Source organism: Anabrus simplex, chromosome 8, assembly GCF_040414725.1.
Source record: "Anabrus simplex isolate iqAnaSimp1 chromosome 8, ASM4041472v1, whole genome shotgun sequence".
Taxonomy (NCBI): domain Eukaryota; kingdom Metazoa; phylum Arthropoda; class Insecta; order Orthoptera; family Tettigoniidae; genus Anabrus; species Anabrus simplex.
In genome coordinates, this window is record NC_090272.1 from 199,430,128 (window position 1) to 199,447,457 (window position 17,330).

The window sequence follows — 17,330 nt, forward strand, 5'->3', positions numbered from 1 at the left end:
CACAATTAGCTGCCGTTCTTGGGAGCCTGAGTTTGATTCCCGGTAGCATACTGCCCGAGATTTAAGAATGGCAAGAAGGTAGAGATGTGGTAAAAATGGTACATGCAACCCCACTCCATGGGGGGCATGTCTATAGTTAAGAAATATTCATGTTTTTTGCTATTTTAATGTAGCAGGCGAGATCATTTAATATCTTGTAACTCGGGCCAATATAGGTATTTTTTGGAGAGAAGTAGATTTAAAACGTGATAAGAACAATTCAATCATTATGATTGTTTTACTTGGCAACGTACCCAACAAATAATAATAATAATAATAATAATAATAATAATAATATTGATTTTAGGTCCCCACTTTTAACGATTTTTGGAGGCTCCAAACAAAACATACTATGCATTTATAAATAAAATGGGGACAACGAACCCACAAAATCAAACATTATGATAATAAAATGCATATTCACCACACCTGTAGATATCGATAAATGCGGCAAACTTTCCTGGTATTTATTTTCATACTTTTTGTCGTGGAACTTCTGGCATTATGCGGGCACTTGATAGCATACCTAACCTAAACAGTGCAGTCGCTGTTGTCTAAATTTCAGCAATTTAGGTAAATCTTGAAGTGACAAGCGTGAAATATACTTAAAAATAAGGATCTGGTTTTCAACAGCCTCAGTTATCCAAAGAACGCTTCCAATTACTGTGTATTCTATCGGAAGTACAATTCGTAACGTGCTAGTTATCAGCTGTTGGTTTGACACGCTTTCTACAGCACGGATTTGTTCGGAAGGGGTGGCTTCTGCTACACGTACACCATCTGGGAATATCACAAACTATCTCCAGAAACCATTTGGAAATAAATTCTCACTGTTTGGACTCTATCGCCAGGAACAAAACTATTTTTAAAAGTTTCAAAAAGACGGGACCTCTAATGCTCTCGATGGCAGTGCATGCCTGACAACATGGCAGTGAAGATGACGTCATTTAGAATGACGACACGCCGGTAGCAGGAAAGTTGGCAGCACAAGATAATAATTGAAATGAAGGTAGTGATCAGGTTTACTCAGGTTTACTGTCTGGTAGGCCTACTGCTCAACTGACAAAGACAAATGACTGGCCACTAAGTTCTCTTTTATCAGTATTGCATAATATGATAATACGTTCCTCTCATCCATTTTCTCTACGGGGTTGAGTATGAAGTGAGATGAATCTTCTTAGCGAGTTTTTACGACCGTATGACCTTCCTGACGTCAACCTCATCAGAGGGATTAATGAGAGAAATGAATGACGTGATATGAGTAACTAAAACCGACTATATTTACCTTGTATGTAGGCCTAAAATTCATGTTCACCATTTGTTGTCTTTTTACATTTAGAAATACAGCCTTCTAATGAAAATAGCCAATATGTCTCAAATACACTCAAAAGTTTGTTAAAGAATAGTGTAGAATGTTTACATGTACAATTTATAGCTCTTTATAGCCTAGAAGTCACGTGTTTTCTGCACAAAATTTGGGATTATCGCATATTTCCCGTCACCCCCCTACTAGTTTTGGCTGTAAAAGTGAAAAAATAAAAGGGGGATCTAATACATGAGTAAATACGGCATTCAATCTCTTATTTGAATTAAAGACAATAATTTTGAATAGGAAAGAATGCATTTATTTAAAACATCTTTGTAAAAGAATAACAATACAGTAATGACCTATTCTAGTTATGGGTACATATTGAGGGGCACAAACATTTGAAATGCAGAATGTATATCACTGTGGCTGAGAATACTTTACCTTCTTAGTGCCAGAGTTGCTGTGAGCGATCCTCAAAAAATGAACGAGACTTGCCAGCATCGCTCTGAGAGATGCTTAATTTATTATTTGATAGGCTTCTAGACTGACAGTGGTGCCTTATCTTGCCACCACCTTTAAAGAGAGTTCATGGTACCATGTTCTGACAACATTCTCTTGTTTTCTGTCTATCAATAATCTCAAGTGATGTTTAAAGTATAAATTTTTAAAGTTTGACTTGTTTACACGACCATTTACATGCGACTCGTAAAAACATGGTGTCAGAGTGCAAGAGAGGAGGAAATTAAAGAACTAATGAGTCCAGGAAATGTTGAGAAGCCTGTGCAGGATTGTCCAGGTCAACATTCCTTTCTTCCCAGTCACTATTAGTATCATCATCATCATCTATCACTTGCTTGGTTATTTGCAGTCACATCTGCGCAGTAATTCATTGTCTGAGGCAAAATCATTACCAAGATCGGAATCACTGTCCGTGAAATTCGAGAGGTCACCACTTGACTCAAAAATCACTAGCTATACGGCTGTTTATTTTCATTGTCATTATTTAATTGTCTTTACTTCTGTGATTGCCATTGTTAGTGCATTTGTCAGTATGCTAGATTTTAGAATTTAGGTTTTTTGACACCCCTGCAGATATTTTTAGACCAAATAAAAGTGTTTCTTGGTTCTTGTATTATGTATGTGTGCCCTGCAATGTTCGTTTTTACTCCATTTGTAAATGTGTGGTTATAGGAATTACCAAATTTTCCAACATTTTTCCCCTAAATATATTCTTCTTCTTCTACTATAGCTCTTCCCACATTTGTGGGATCACGGGTGTCGCACAAGTTAACTTGGTTCACTTTCACAGCCGGATGCCCTTCCTGACGCTGACCCTACGTGGAGGGATGTAATCACTGTTGCGTGTTTCTGTGGTGGTTGGTAGTATGGTGTGTTGTGTGAATATGAAGAGGAAAGTGTTGGGACAAACGCCAACACCCAGTCCCCGAACCAGAAGAATTAATTAAACGCGATTAAAATCCCTGACCCGGCCGGGAATCGAACCCGGGACCCTCTGAACCGAAGGCCTCAACACTGACCATTCAGCCAGGGAGTCGGACATTTTCCTTAATAAATTATTTCATTAATTAATAACATGATTAATAAATTTCAACATGATCTGAAAGTTATCCTGAATTTAGATGACTATGTTTTGCACACCGTTGATCAAGTTTCACTTTCATATCTTAAAAAACAGAGGAGTTACATTCTCTCTTACGAAAGCCTACATTTTCCATTAAACGGCCTAGCACTTTTTGACCTCATCTTTACATTTTCGCCTGGCACTAAAAGGGTTAATCCTTCTATTAATAAGCATATACATTACAGTTTTGAACTGAAAATTCTATCGTTTAGTTGTAATAACAAGGTCTTTTATGTGACATTTGTTAAGATGTATGGAAGAATACAAAACTTGGGATAGCCGGGCGGAGTGGCTCAGATGGTTGAGGCGCTGGCCTTCTGACCCCAACTTGGCAGGTTCAATCCTGGCTCAGTCCGGTGGTATTTGAAGGTGCTCAAATACGTCAGCCTTGTGTCGGTAGATTTACTGGCACGTAAAAGAAATCGTGCGGGACTAAATTCCGGTACTTCGGCGTCTCTGAAAACCGTAAAAGTAGTTAGTGAGACGTAAAGCAAATAACATTATTATTATTATTATTATTATTATTATTATTATTATTATTATTATTATTATTATTATTATTATTATTATTATTATTATACTTGGGATACATAGTCCAACATTGAATTTCATGCAGTGAGTGTGCACAACACTTATGTAAGTTTCTCCTGCTATTTGCAGGATTCCATTAAAGGGCTGTCTCCATCCATCCTTATGTCATCACCTACTTGGCTCAGGTTGGTGCTGCTCATGGGATGGGGTGGATGTCCGGATCCTATTGGCTTACTTTGATATCTCTAAAGATAGTCTGTACGATACACCAACGAAAATCTAGTTGTCATATTGACTACAGATTTCTTTATGATTTGTCATATGTTATGCACAACAGCATCATTCAACCTCGTAAAGATGGGCCACAACCAGTTCCTTCCTCTTACACCAGTCAGATAGTAGGAGACATTTTGGTCCATCCTTCTGTCCCTATTTATAAGCTCCAAAAATATCAGTCTGTTCTACACAAATTCTCTTTTTCTTTCTTTTTCCTGATGATTATCTGGACACTACAAGGTGGCTGTTTGCCATAGCCTGTAGTAGATGCAATTGTGACTATTGAGTTATAGAATCAGCGCACAACAGAGATGCAACAGTTACTCAACAGGTTGTTGTTGCTAAGTCATAAGTACCTTGTTTCTTCTTCTTTTCATCACTTTAGAAGCAGTTCTTCAGCATTCTATTTTCTCAAATTGTACTGACCTCTCCTTATCCTCAGTTTTTCACATACTATAGAAGTGGTGTTCCTGCAAATAAGTACAATCAGAAAAGCAATCTCAGTACGTTGTCAGGAAGCTCATGGGCAGGGATACCGTTGGAGCTGCACATTTCCTGAATGTGTTTGTTTGGAGTGTTCCTATGTGGATTTTTACCTTGGTAATGTCAAATTTTGTTAGATAACCATGAGGAGTATTGAGACAGCAGACTTTGTAGCCAAAATGTATTGGCTTTTTTCTTCTTCCACGGCTTTTCCCACACCCTGGATGGAGTTGTGGGAGCAAACTGTGGTGGAAGTAGATTTGGTCCAGTTTTACGGCCGGGTGCCCTCTTTGATGAAGCACATGCGCTCTCTCTCTCTCTCTTTCTCTCTCTCTTTCTCTCTCTCTCTCTCTCTCTCTTTCTCTCTCTCTCTCTTTCTCTCTTGTGTGTGGCTTAGGTGATGAGTTCATGAGATATATAGCTGAGGATAGCTTACTTAGGAGAATAATAATGAACTTGGACATGGAGGTTAAGAGAAACAGCGGGGAATGTATGAAAGAAAGATTCTTGATCATTTTCAACCACTTTAGTCTGGGTCTCCCTCTTCCGGTAATGTGGCGGATCGTGCCAACGGTGAACCATGTGCAGAATACCGGACGCTACTGAGCTGGACAAATGCTCGGAGAAAAAAAAGTGGGGGAGGATGTTGATCTCATTCTTTTCCCCTTAAAACAGCCACCCCCTCTGACACTCCTATAGTGTGTTTGGATTGCTGATTGTAAGTTAGCACACTTCCAGAGAGTTGGGGATTTAGTTTGTTGTCCCTAAGGCCAGTCAAATTCCTAGCTTTTTGTCTTTGATGTTAGCCAGGCTGAGTGGCTCAGACGGTTGAGGTGCTGGCCTTCTGAACCCAACTTGGCAAGTTAGATTCTGGCTCAGTCAGCTTCGAGTTGGTAGATTTACAGGCACGTTAAAGAACTCCCGCAGGACAAAATTCTGGCACCTCGGTGTCTCAGAAAACCACCAAAGTAGTTAGTGAGACATAAAGACAATAACATTATTATTATTATTATCTTTGATGTACTAATTTTTTCAGTTACTGTGCTACTTGTTATACTGGTCTCCAGCATACCAAATATCATTACACATTTGCCTTGGATAGATGGTTTTTCTTATGATAATCTTTAAGATAAAAGTAATTTCTTCATGTTTTATTTTATTTTGTAGGTTCAGGTAGAAGTAGTTTCTCGAGAACATCGACAAGAACTGGAAATGGATGTTGCTGCAGAGGAGAGTCTCCAGGAAAATCTCATAAACCATTTTCTTGGCTTTTCAAGGATATATAAACTGCTGATTAATTTGAAAAAGCCTATTATTGGACACAATATGTTGCTGGACCTTATGATGATGTACAATCAGTTTTATGAACCTCTTCCAAGTGAGTATAAGAACAACTTTCTTCAGCTTCTTCCAGTTATTTTTGGCATCACTGGAGCCACCCAGGCTTGTTTAGGTTGGGGAGTTTGTAGATTTTTGAGATGCTTTCTGAGCCAGAGTTGGTAAGTTCGATCCTGGCTCAGTATAGTTGTATGGAGGCTTGCCCCAGTTAAGTTTGGACGATTTTGATGTACATTTTGTCCTAGGCGATTCCTCTTCTCCAGCCCCGGTTGTGCTCGATGTGATAGTTACGGGCATAAACTATTGCCTTACATCTCAATTTCCACTGTAAAAGTCTTCAGCAGGGTACAGGAAGACGAATATTGTCCCATACCACCTTGCAAACTTCCCAAAGACCCTCAATAGTCTAGAAGAAAACCCTCTTTTCAGGGGACCAAAGGCACAGAAATCAATCGGCGAGGCATCCGGGGATTTGACAGGGATGTCACTAAATGGTGGGGTGGGTATCCTCCACATCAATAGGCTGATGTGAAGGAGAACTGAGTTCAGGCAGGGACCCTGTCTCATGGGGTATAGCATGGAACCCATACTCAGGGTTACGGATGAAGACCTTTGTCGTAGGACAGGTATCCTAATTATGATAAAACCTTCAATACTCGTATTTTGAAGTTTTATGATGAGCCGAAATTATTATGTTATTATATTTATGTTTCGTGTCCATGGACGTATAACGTGCGGACGTACGGACACACAGACTTCCAATATGGCGTCAAGGAACAGCACCATTAGGTCTCTGATGTGAAACATATATATTTCTTCTTTGTAGATTGTTTTTGTGACGAGTGATTGTTTTTTCTTCATCTGACAGGATAAGTTCGTAGCGATAATAAAGTTGTTTTTAGAATACGTAAAAGTGTTCTCGTGTGATATTTTTATTGCGTAAAATAGAAAATCGCATATAGAGAACGACAAATTGGCGACCGTGACAGGACATTGGAAGTTTAATGATGAAGATTGATCAAATGACCGTCGTGATTTTACGAAAGGCGCTGATATCCCGAGGGTTACCGACGGCCGGGAGCAAGTCGGAACTACAAGAGAGACTACGACAGGATCTGATCGAAAATGAAGAAGACCCAGGTAGCTTCGATTTTGAAGTCGTCTCGGAGAAGGAAGCCAACGACCGGATGCTTACGCAACTAACTACCTTGATCGGGACACAATCTGAAGAGATAAAAGGCCGAATCGATTCCTTGGTAAGAGATCTGAAAGAAGATATTACAAAAATTAATAATAAAATCAACAACGTAGAATTAGATGTAGACAAAGTAGCAAATGAAATGCATACCTTGGAAAACAAAGTCGAAAAAAAGATTGGCGAAATCGAGCGGAAATCCAACCAGTTTAAAACCGAAGTAGACCGGAAACTTACGAAGTTTGAATCTGAGGTTAAGAGAAAACTTTCAACCCTGGAAGAAAACATTTCCGTAGGCAATGGTCAACCTAACAGAGGTAAGGACCTTTCCCTTGGGATACCGGTCGATCCCAAGGTAATCAGAGATAGCCTACCAGAATTTCATGGGAGATTGGAAGAGTGTCCTAAAGTATTCCTAAAGACATCAGAATCTCTACTAGGTAGGACGAATATACCTACGGAGATATACTTACAACTTGTCAGCCAACAACTAAAAGCATCAGCAGGGACTTGGTGGCAGAATATAAAAGGGCTCAGTCTCGACTGGGAGGAATTTAAGAAGGAATTCATCCAGAAATTTGACTCAGAGTTTGTCCAAGCGTCGGTCCAAAAGAAGTTCCTTACTGAAACACAACCCAGTGGGATGAGAGCAGGAACTTTCATAATTCAAAAACTCCAACTATTTAAACGAGTCCATGAAAAAGAAAATATTGACACGAGCGTTCCTTATATAATCGAGCTGCTACATGATAAGGTACGATCACTTATTAAAGTGGCACAACCAAAAACTTTTGAAGAGCTCCGTCACATCGTAGCAAAACTGGACGAGGAAACCAGCTACCATCCCTCGAGAACGAAAATCTCAACAGCGGAGATACCCAAGAAATGTTACCGTTGCGGGCAGATCGGGCATTTTAAGGGACAATGTCCGGAAAACTAGCTTGGGACCGTTCGAGCTGGGGAAAGGAGGGTTCCGGAATGAAGCATCCCCAGATACATGACACCTGGCTGGAAGGTAAATATATTGGTCAAATTTGTAGTGATGAGCCTAGTTCACCCCACCCGGCTATTAATTTGACGATTGATGATAAGCCGGTAATCGCTATCCTTGACACTCAAGCTTCACACTCGTTTGTGAGCATGAATGTGGCTAAATTTTTAGAACCCATCCGTCCTGATAAGGTGGAAACAGTCAGAGGGGCAGTTCGTCACACACATTATCAGATTGATGGTTGTACTTTCCTTCGAGCCAAATGCTCCTCGGAAGTCATAGACATACCAGTAAAGGTTATCAAGGATTTGATACCTGACATAATCTTAGGACATGACTTCTTAACTAAATATGGGGTAGTGATAGATTACACAGCTAATGAAATATTCCTTGGTAATAGGAAAAGATGTAGACTGGCATGGGTTGAAAATAAAGCTCTCGAGTCACAAACAGTAGAACCCAAGGTATGGGCGGAACTGAAAACAGGACCGTTGAAGGTGGAGGAGAAGGAAAATCTTGAGAAATTACTGAATAAGTTCCCGGAGGTCATCACTGATAAAATCGGGTTTACTACAACGGTAAAACATAAAATAACATGCAAGGATAATACACCAGTCAAACAAAGGCCCTACCCACTGAACCCAGATAAGCGAAAATTTGTAATAAGGAAGGTCAAGGAAATGGAGAACCAAGGTTTGATTGAGCCTTCGGTATCAAGATGGGCTTCTCCGATAGTATTGCCTAAGAAAAAAAGTGGGGATTACCGACTGTGTGTAGATTTACGTCAAGTTAATAACAAGACTATGTCCGATGCTTACCCCATGCCGGATCTACGCCACCTGATAAAGCAAGTGAGTGGGACAAAAGTCTTCAGTACCCTCGATTTAAACTCTGGCTACTGGCAAGTCGAAGTCGAAGAAGAATCTCGACCGATGACTGCTTTTTGTACCCCAAGAGGACTTTATCAATTCAGAGTCATGCCATTTGGTCTTAAGAATGCTCCAGCCACCTTTATGCGTCTGATGGACGAAGTCTTATCAGGATATACAGGGGAATTCTGTCAGGTCTATTTGGATGACATCCTCGTATATAGCAAGACATTTTCGGACCATTTGGAACACCTAGCTAGAATATTAGAAAGACTGAGGATCCACGGACTTACTTGCCAAGTCAAGAAGTGTCAATTCGCATCAAACTCGGTGGAGTACTTAGGTCATGTAGTGACGGACAGGGGATTAGAGAGACAAATTGAAAAGAATAGGGCCATTCAAGAACAAGAAAGACCTCGAACGAAACGCCAGGTACGTCAATTTTTAGGCCTCTGCGGGTGGTACAGTAGTTTTGTGCCGCACTTTGAGACGAAAGCTGCTCCGTTAACCGACCTCCTCAACAAGAACATACTATTTAAATGGACTCAGAGGGAAGAAACAGCCTTCCAGGAGATAAAAAGAGCTATTTGTGATGCTCCAAATCTAGCCTATCTGGATACAAACCGGGAGGTCTGCTTACAGACGGATGCGAGTGACGTCGGTCTTGGGGCTGTACTGTTTCATGAGAAACAAGGAGGAAGCAAGGATATAATTGAGTATGCCAGTAGGAAACTTTCTGCTTCCGAAAGAAACTATTGTACAGCCGAGAAGGAAGCATTAGCAGTGGTGTGGGCTGTCGGGAAGTTTAGAGGTTACCTAGAGGGAAGGAAGTTCAGGCTATTTACGGATAACTCTTCACTTCAGTGGTTGAACCAAGTATCTGGATCGAAGTCCAAACTCATGCGATGGGCCTTGATCCTTGCCGACTTTGACTTCGAGATTTGTCACGTTCCTGGGGCGACCAATCAAGCGGCGGATAGCCTATCAAGAAATCCTGAGGACGGGCAGGTATCAGCGACGAATTTATTAGAGAGAGAGATCCCTCTGCCAGCTAAAGGGCCTCAAACCGATCATGTGCTTCTTGCTATCCATCGAAGGAATAATGAGATCGATTTGGAATTAATAAGGAAATGGCAAACTGAGGACATGTCCTGTAACCGAATGAAATCCTGGATCAGCAAACGCAGCACTAATCGTCAAGCTGTCCCAGTCCAGTTTAAGATGTGCTATAAGAACTTCCGACTCGAAGACGGCATACTCAAATACATTTCACATCTGTCTGGATCTTCCCCGGTCATCGTCATCCCGAAGTCGCAAACCACGAGGATTTTGAATAAATATCATGATGATCCAGAAGCAGGGCATCCTGGTCAAGAGGAAACATATTCTTCGATTCGGCGACGTTTTTTCTGGATACACATGCGTCAAGAAATTAAGAACTACGTTCAAGCATGTGTTATCTGTGCTCGCACTAAGGCGAACAATCAGAAGGCGAGTACCAGCATGAGAGGACGACGACCCCATCAACCTTGGGAGGTACTCGCTATTGACCTTATGGGACCCTACCCTAGGACATCTCGGGGAAAAACGGGAATAGTCATGGTGACTGACCTATTCACCAGATGGGTGGAAGCATTCGCCATTCCCGAAGCTACATCGGGACGTATCATACACCTCTTAAGGACAGAAGTCTTCAGTCGTTATGGATATCCTCGGTGTATACTCACAGACAATGGTAGTCAATTCACTTCGAGGCAGTGGTTGCAAACTTTGTTAGAATGGGGAATCGAACACTGGACGACACCAATCTACCACCCACAAGCGAATCCAACCGAACGGAGAAATCAGGAGCTGAAGAAGATGTTCCGAATTTACCTGGTTGACAAAGAACATACCAAGTGGGACCAACAACTACATGAGTCCCTTTTGGCCATCAGACAGCGGATTAATCGCGTCACAGGTTTCTCGCCCGCAGAACTTTTTCTTGGACGTCCAATTAAGAGAACCGGCGACTGGGACTTCATACATAGACGAGAGGAGGAACCGGAGGGTCTTGATACATGGTATGTACATAACCAGCAGCGAATGCAACAGGCACATAGCCAAGCCGAAGAGCGTTCCAGGAGAGAAGCCGAGAACAACGATACACCGGAAGAAACGGAGCTCAGACCGGGAACACTAGTTCTTCGTCGAAACCACCCCCTCAGCAACAAGCATCAAAAGTTCCACGCTGGGATGGCCCCAAAATGGCTCGGACCTTTTGAGGTGGAGAAAAAGTTGGGAAATGGTGTGTATCTTCTGAAAACTATGCCGCCGACGAAGGTGCATACGTCAGAATTAAAGGTATTACCCCAACCCCTAACAGAAGGCGGAGGGACCGGCGAGTGGGAACTCTCTAAAGGACCCCAGAAGGACACGAACTCCAGAGAGGATCAACATGTGTCGGTACCGACATTGGAGGATGAGAGAACTGAAGACATGGAGATTGGGACCTCTAGGTATAATTTAAGACCTAGAAACAGAAAGGTCCGGAATCAGTATTGAAGGTTTTAGGGGGGAATAATTGTCGTAGGACAGGTATCCTAATTATGATAAAACCTTCAATACTCGTATTTTGAAGTTTTATGATGAGCCGAAATTATTATGTTATTATATTTATGTTTCGTGTCCATGGACGTATAACGTGCGGACGTACGGACACACAGACTTCCAATATGGCGTCAAGGAACAGCACCATTAGGTCTCTGATGTGAAACATATATATTTTTTCTTTGTAGATTGTTTTTGTGACGAGTGATTGTTTTTTCTTCATCTGACAGGATAAGTTCGTAGCGATAATAAAGTTGTTTTTAGAATACGTAAAAGTGTTCTCGTGTGATATTTTTATTGCGTAAAATAGAAAATCGCATATAGAGAACGACACCTTTAACAGCATCTTAGGCAGAGAAACAGACCTTCGGAATGGCAAAGATGGCGGATGAGGCAACCCATCCTCTCTGGGGAAATTAGAAGAGGAAACCACTGCCTTGTAGAGAAGAGGGATCTTCAAAGGCTAAGGGAGTAAACCTCGAAAGAAAATCCTCACATGCGTTATGCTTAGCAGGTCAACAGATAAGTAAATTTGTACTTGCTTTCAACTACAATACAAGCCTTGGATGGAAGTGTGATGGTAATGCTGATGTTCATGCAAGTGTTAGATCAGAGAACAAAACCCGATTTGGAACAATAAATATTTTAACAATGCACAAATTGTACCCACTTCTTTTGTGATCAATAGAAACACCATCGGGCGACACAATATGCCCTAGGAATGACATGGAAGGCTTAGCAAAGGCTACCTTGGATAACTTAACAGTCAATCCAGCTTTACGAAGGCGATTGAGTACTTCCTTCAGATGATCTAGGTTTTCTTCAAAGAACAGGAAAACAGCCTACAGATAAATGAAGAAAGGACAGTGCAAATGACCTTCAGAAAAGGTGGGAAATCAATGCCCAAAGACAACATAACATTACACCAAAAGCCATTACAAAAGGTACGAAATTACAAATTTTTGGGAATAACACTAAAGACAACGGTGGCGTCCTTTGGTATACATATTCAAGAAAGAACGGCAGCAGCAATCAGAGCCTCATACAGCATCCAAAACATATCAAACCTATCAATTAGCACGGCGATGAGACTTTTCAAGACGACAGTAGCGCCAGTGATAACATATGGAATTGAGATCGTGTAGGAAAAGCTGAAGATCGGAGACCTGATGAGAATAGAAAGAATAAAAGCAAGGTTCATGAAGAAGATTATCCGAGTTGAAAAGACAGCGCCATCCCAGATGCATACCTGCCAACTTTCCCGATTTAGGCGGGAGACTCCCGATTTTCGACAGTTTTTCCCGCCTCCCGATTATTCTATCTTTTCTCCCGATTTTAGCTTATTTTTTAGTGAATTTCAAACATTTGTTTTCAAATCCCGCCATTTCAGCTTTTTTACGCCAGTGGCCGGAAGTCCTTCGCCCATTGGCCACTTTCAAACGAAATATCGATGTTTATTAATGCAAGAAATGTGCGCGAATGTGCGATGTTTATTGAAACCTGTATATCGCGACGCGGATATCGATCGTCAGTCTCTCGTTCTCGTGTGCTATGTTCGTGTTCGTTCACATCAGTCTAGTCGATTCCATCTTCTTTGGTCGTTTTTAGAGACTAGTCGCTTTCTTAGTAATTTAGTGACATAATTTCAATGATAACGACTAGTGTCTTTTCTAGAGATTTTAGGAGCCATTTGGAGACAATTCTGACTAAATTTAATTTATCTCAATATAAATAAAATAACAGTTTTGCCTGTACATTGCTCAGAATGTAAAAAGAATGATATGTCCGTGCCGGTCGTGACCATAGTAACAAGGGGAAATGCCCGTTTTAATTTTCTGCAATGTATGTACGTACGCAGGCCCATCACGAGAAAACGGCTGAAGATAATTTAATGAAAATCGGTATATAACGTCGGGGAATACGTCGCTACAATCTAGGCCATAAATAATTTTATTCACGCTGAGTGAAATGGTAGTTTAGGGGAAGGCCTAAAATTTAATTCTTAAATATTTATGTTATTATTGCCCCTAGGGATAAATACTACATAACCAAAGTTATATATTATTAAATTCCCTATCATTTATGTCTGATAAATTTTTACTGTACCAGCTATGATGAGACATTCATGAATTTTTTTTTTTTTTTTTTTTTTGCGCTAAGTCCATATCAGCGCTGAGGTACGAGAAAATGGCGAACAGAATTTTATGTAAAGTCATGGAATAAGGAATTACAGTCTATGCTATAAATAATTTTATTCACTCTGTTCGAAATGGTAGTTTAGGGGAAGGTGCCAAAAATTTAATTTTTAATTACCTATCTTAATGGTCATATTGAAAAGTACTACATAACAAAAGTTACAGAGAATGCAATTTCTGATTATTTATGTCTTATTCAGTTTTGCAAGAGACAGTTCTCATGAATGATTCGTATTGAAACTGACTTAAGCAAATTATCACAAAAATAATTTATTCTATTATCACCACCTATGGAATACAAGCCACATGCTACGTGGATGAAATTTACATAATACTATATACACGTTAATCCATGTATGAATAGATAATGTTTCAGACATTTGACCTTAAGGTTACCTACAGCCTGATGGTGCCGTTAACAAGAGGCGAAACATGCCCCTGGAAGTGTATATAGTATTATGTAGATTTCATCCACGTAGCTTGTATTGAATAGGTGGTGATAATAGAATAAATTATTTTTGTGATAATTTGCTTATTCAATTTTACCGTTCCGACTATAATAATATTGGTGGTGATGGTGATTAAATTTTGAAGATAATTATAAGAATGAGAAAAAAGTCATGAAGGAACGATCGCTTGAATAATAACACAAGAGGGAGTCATGAAAGAAAGGACGAATCACTTTACATTAGATGCTATAATATCATAGATTCGGAAAAAAACTAAAGTGAAGGCCTCCAATATAGAAAGCCCATAAAATTGGTCAACAATAACATTACATTGACCATTGTTGTTGTGACGTGCTTTGTGTATTCTGCTGCCATTTATCTATGATAGATGGAATTACTGCTGCATTTCGAGTATATCAGCCTGCCTGAATATTGGCGGGAAGAAGCTGGGGAGTGGGGAGTTAGATCTCTTTCTTTAGCATGGCATACCTGTGGTTCATAAATTTTCTGATACTACTGGTACGTAACACACTGGATCATCATAGTATTCCACCTATTCGATCCCTTCTCTGAGGTAGTGATTTGAATGAGCAATGTGCACACTTAAACGGAATAATTACACAGGAGTGTTCACGGCTGTCGGCAGCCTGGTCGTTCTAGCTCTGAAACTTTAAACTGTTAGATTGACACCGTAGTACTTTTAGCTAAAAGTGAGAAAATGTGCTGTTTCCATTTTATTGAATATTTCTTATGAAAGCATTGCTTTTAATCGCGACATTCATACTGGCATAATTGTAATGACATGTTGCCTTCAGTTGGGAAAACTATATGGACAGTCTTCCTGAGAATTCCATAGCGAAGGAGGGTACATCAGCTTGATGCAATATATTAATCTATGCATTTGCTGAGTAATGGCATCTACGTGCATGACTGATTCACACATGTGGAGCATAAGTTCATACTATTTTCGGTAGACTTATCGGAGACTGATCATCTCACTCACATACTTCCCGTGAGGGAATAGAGATGTGTAATTTTTAGCCTTGTAACCTCGTATAGCAACAGTCGGGCTTTGAGACAATAAGCATTGTAAATATATCGTAGTACTGTATTGAGCAAGACATGTAGAATAAGCAATTTTGACCAATTGTATCTCCTGATTTCTCCTGATTTTTCCTGATTTTCAAATCAAAATCTCCTGATTTTTGGTTTTGTAAAGTTGGCAGGTATGCAGATGGTATACGAAATGATGCGGGAGATGTATTTCATAGAAGACATACGATCACAATTCTACCTACAATCAGGGGAAGCAAGCAGGGCACTAGTAAACATCAGGGAAAGGAAGAAAAGTGAAATTGACCTCGACTTCTACGCCTCACCAGCGATGACGGATGAGAGATGGACTAGAGAGTGCAACACGCAGCGCCACATCATAACACAACTCTCCATACACAGGTTTCACCACAAGATATGTAAACAAGAAGTTCTATGAGCCAGACGAAGATTGTAACTGTACTTTGTGCGGACAGAAGTGTAATAGATATCACATCATAACATGCACGAAAAGTACCAGGACAATCACAGACTATAGCAAAGACTGAAATGTGAAATTTAATTAATGCTCAAACTTTGTACATTTCTCTATTAAATTAAAAAATTATTATATTAGGTCTAGGAAGATTCTCTATTGATTCAGCAAGATAAACAATGATATTTTGGCCGGGCTGAGTGGCCCAGACGGTTGAGGTGCTGGCCTTCTGATCCTAACTTGGCAGGTTTGATCCTGGCTCAGTGTGGTGGCATTTGAAGGTGTTCAAATACGGCACTTCGGCGTCTCCGAAGTCCTACAAAATGTAGTTAGTGTGATGTAAAATCCATAATATTAATATTAATAATAATGAGATTCTGTAGTTTGGATGGATAAAGAACTTAACAGTTATAATTGAGTTGAAACTGAAAAGAAATGACTTTCAGTATAACAAGTTATTTCGAATGTGCAAGGTTTTCTCGCTACAATGACATCATCATCATCATTATCATTTCCCATTATCCAGCTGTAGCCGGGTGGGGACAAATGTGGTTCCTCTCCATTTTCTTCGGTCTTTTCACCACTCCTCCTCCAACACTGTGTCCCAGTCCAGATTTCTTTCTCTAATGCTGCGTTGGATTGTGTCCTTCCATTTCAATCATGGTCTTCTGCGGCCTCTCCCTCTTTGCTTTTGCATTTCCATCACCTTTTTTGGTCATTCTTTCATCACTCATTCACTTGATGTGCCCAAACCTTCATAATAGGCTCTTCTCTATTCGTTGCAAGTGATAAAAATCATTGTTATCCGTATTGAGGATACTGAATGTAGAATGCTAAATGGTTTATTTTGACACCTATTCAATACAATAAATTTTACATTTAGGAATTTATTTTAATTCCGCTTGAGACATGTTTCGCCCTTCATTGAGGGCATCGTCAGTCAAATTACCTTCTCAAGGCAAAAATCGGGTAACGGTACCTGATTAGTATTTAACATGAACAAATTAATACACATTGCATGGGAAAGTTAAGTAACAGAAACTTTTACATGGTGATGGTTAAACATATAAATTTAAAGAATAAGAAGTCGGCACAATGCTTAAAATTACTGGGAAATTATAGCAGAGTTCAGTAGTGGTGCTCTGAAGAATAATTGACGCACTCTTAGGAAATTATAAAGTTTATAAAATTATTTACATTATAACAGTTAGGGGAGAAAGGGTATAGTGCTCTGCGTCAATGTTTGGAACAAATTACTGTCAATGGTTGGAAACTATACAGTAATTTACATTATCCAATTGAACAGTTGAGAATTTACAGTTTATATACATATTTACAAGAGAGCAGCTTGGTGAGCAAGGATATAAAAAAGTAATTTACCTAGTGAGTCCCGTTATTTTAATCGTTGGAAGATGATTGTAGTATTGACATATCAAAAATATGTAGAGTGGTTTAATCTTAGTTTATAATCACAGGGGGCAGGGAAAATATTCCATATCAAATGAGGTTCATATAGGTATTAAACAGAAAGTTGTCTGGTTGAAGCACCTGGTTCATTACGGTGAAGTGGTCAGCGTGGACGGAGACTCAATGGGTGTCATTGAGAAACGGTGCATTTGAATGGCAACAATGATGGCAGTTATTTGTAAGTAATTGTGTTATTAGAAATATGTTGCGGGTTGAATCTTTCGCTTTTTCTTTATTAACTTCCAAGCTACAAGAAGTTTGGCACACCCCTCCAGGACTCTGCTTAGCAGTGGCAGACCAAGCATATGGTCTTGCCGTGTTAGCAAATAGGGATTGCTAACCTGCTAAAGGAGAAGTGAATTCTCCGTTTCCAGCTGATGAGCCCAAATGGCACGTTTGGGCGAAACTCTGCAAAATGCACACGGCCTA

General features: G+C 40.0%; 1 protein-coding gene across 1 annotated transcript in view; it reads left to right on the forward strand.

Moving 5' to 3' along the window:
• Positions 1-17,330, forward strand: part of LOC136878971 (pre-piRNA 3'-exonuclease trimmer) — a 203,888-nt gene that overhangs the window by 12,147 nt on the left and 174,411 nt on the right. Inside the window, exon 5 of the mRNA XM_068228903.1 lies at positions 5,448-5,658. Within this exon, the coding sequence (XP_068085004.1) occupies positions 5,448-5,658 (211 nt within the window). The remainder of the gene's footprint in view (positions 1-5,447; positions 5,659-17,330) is intronic.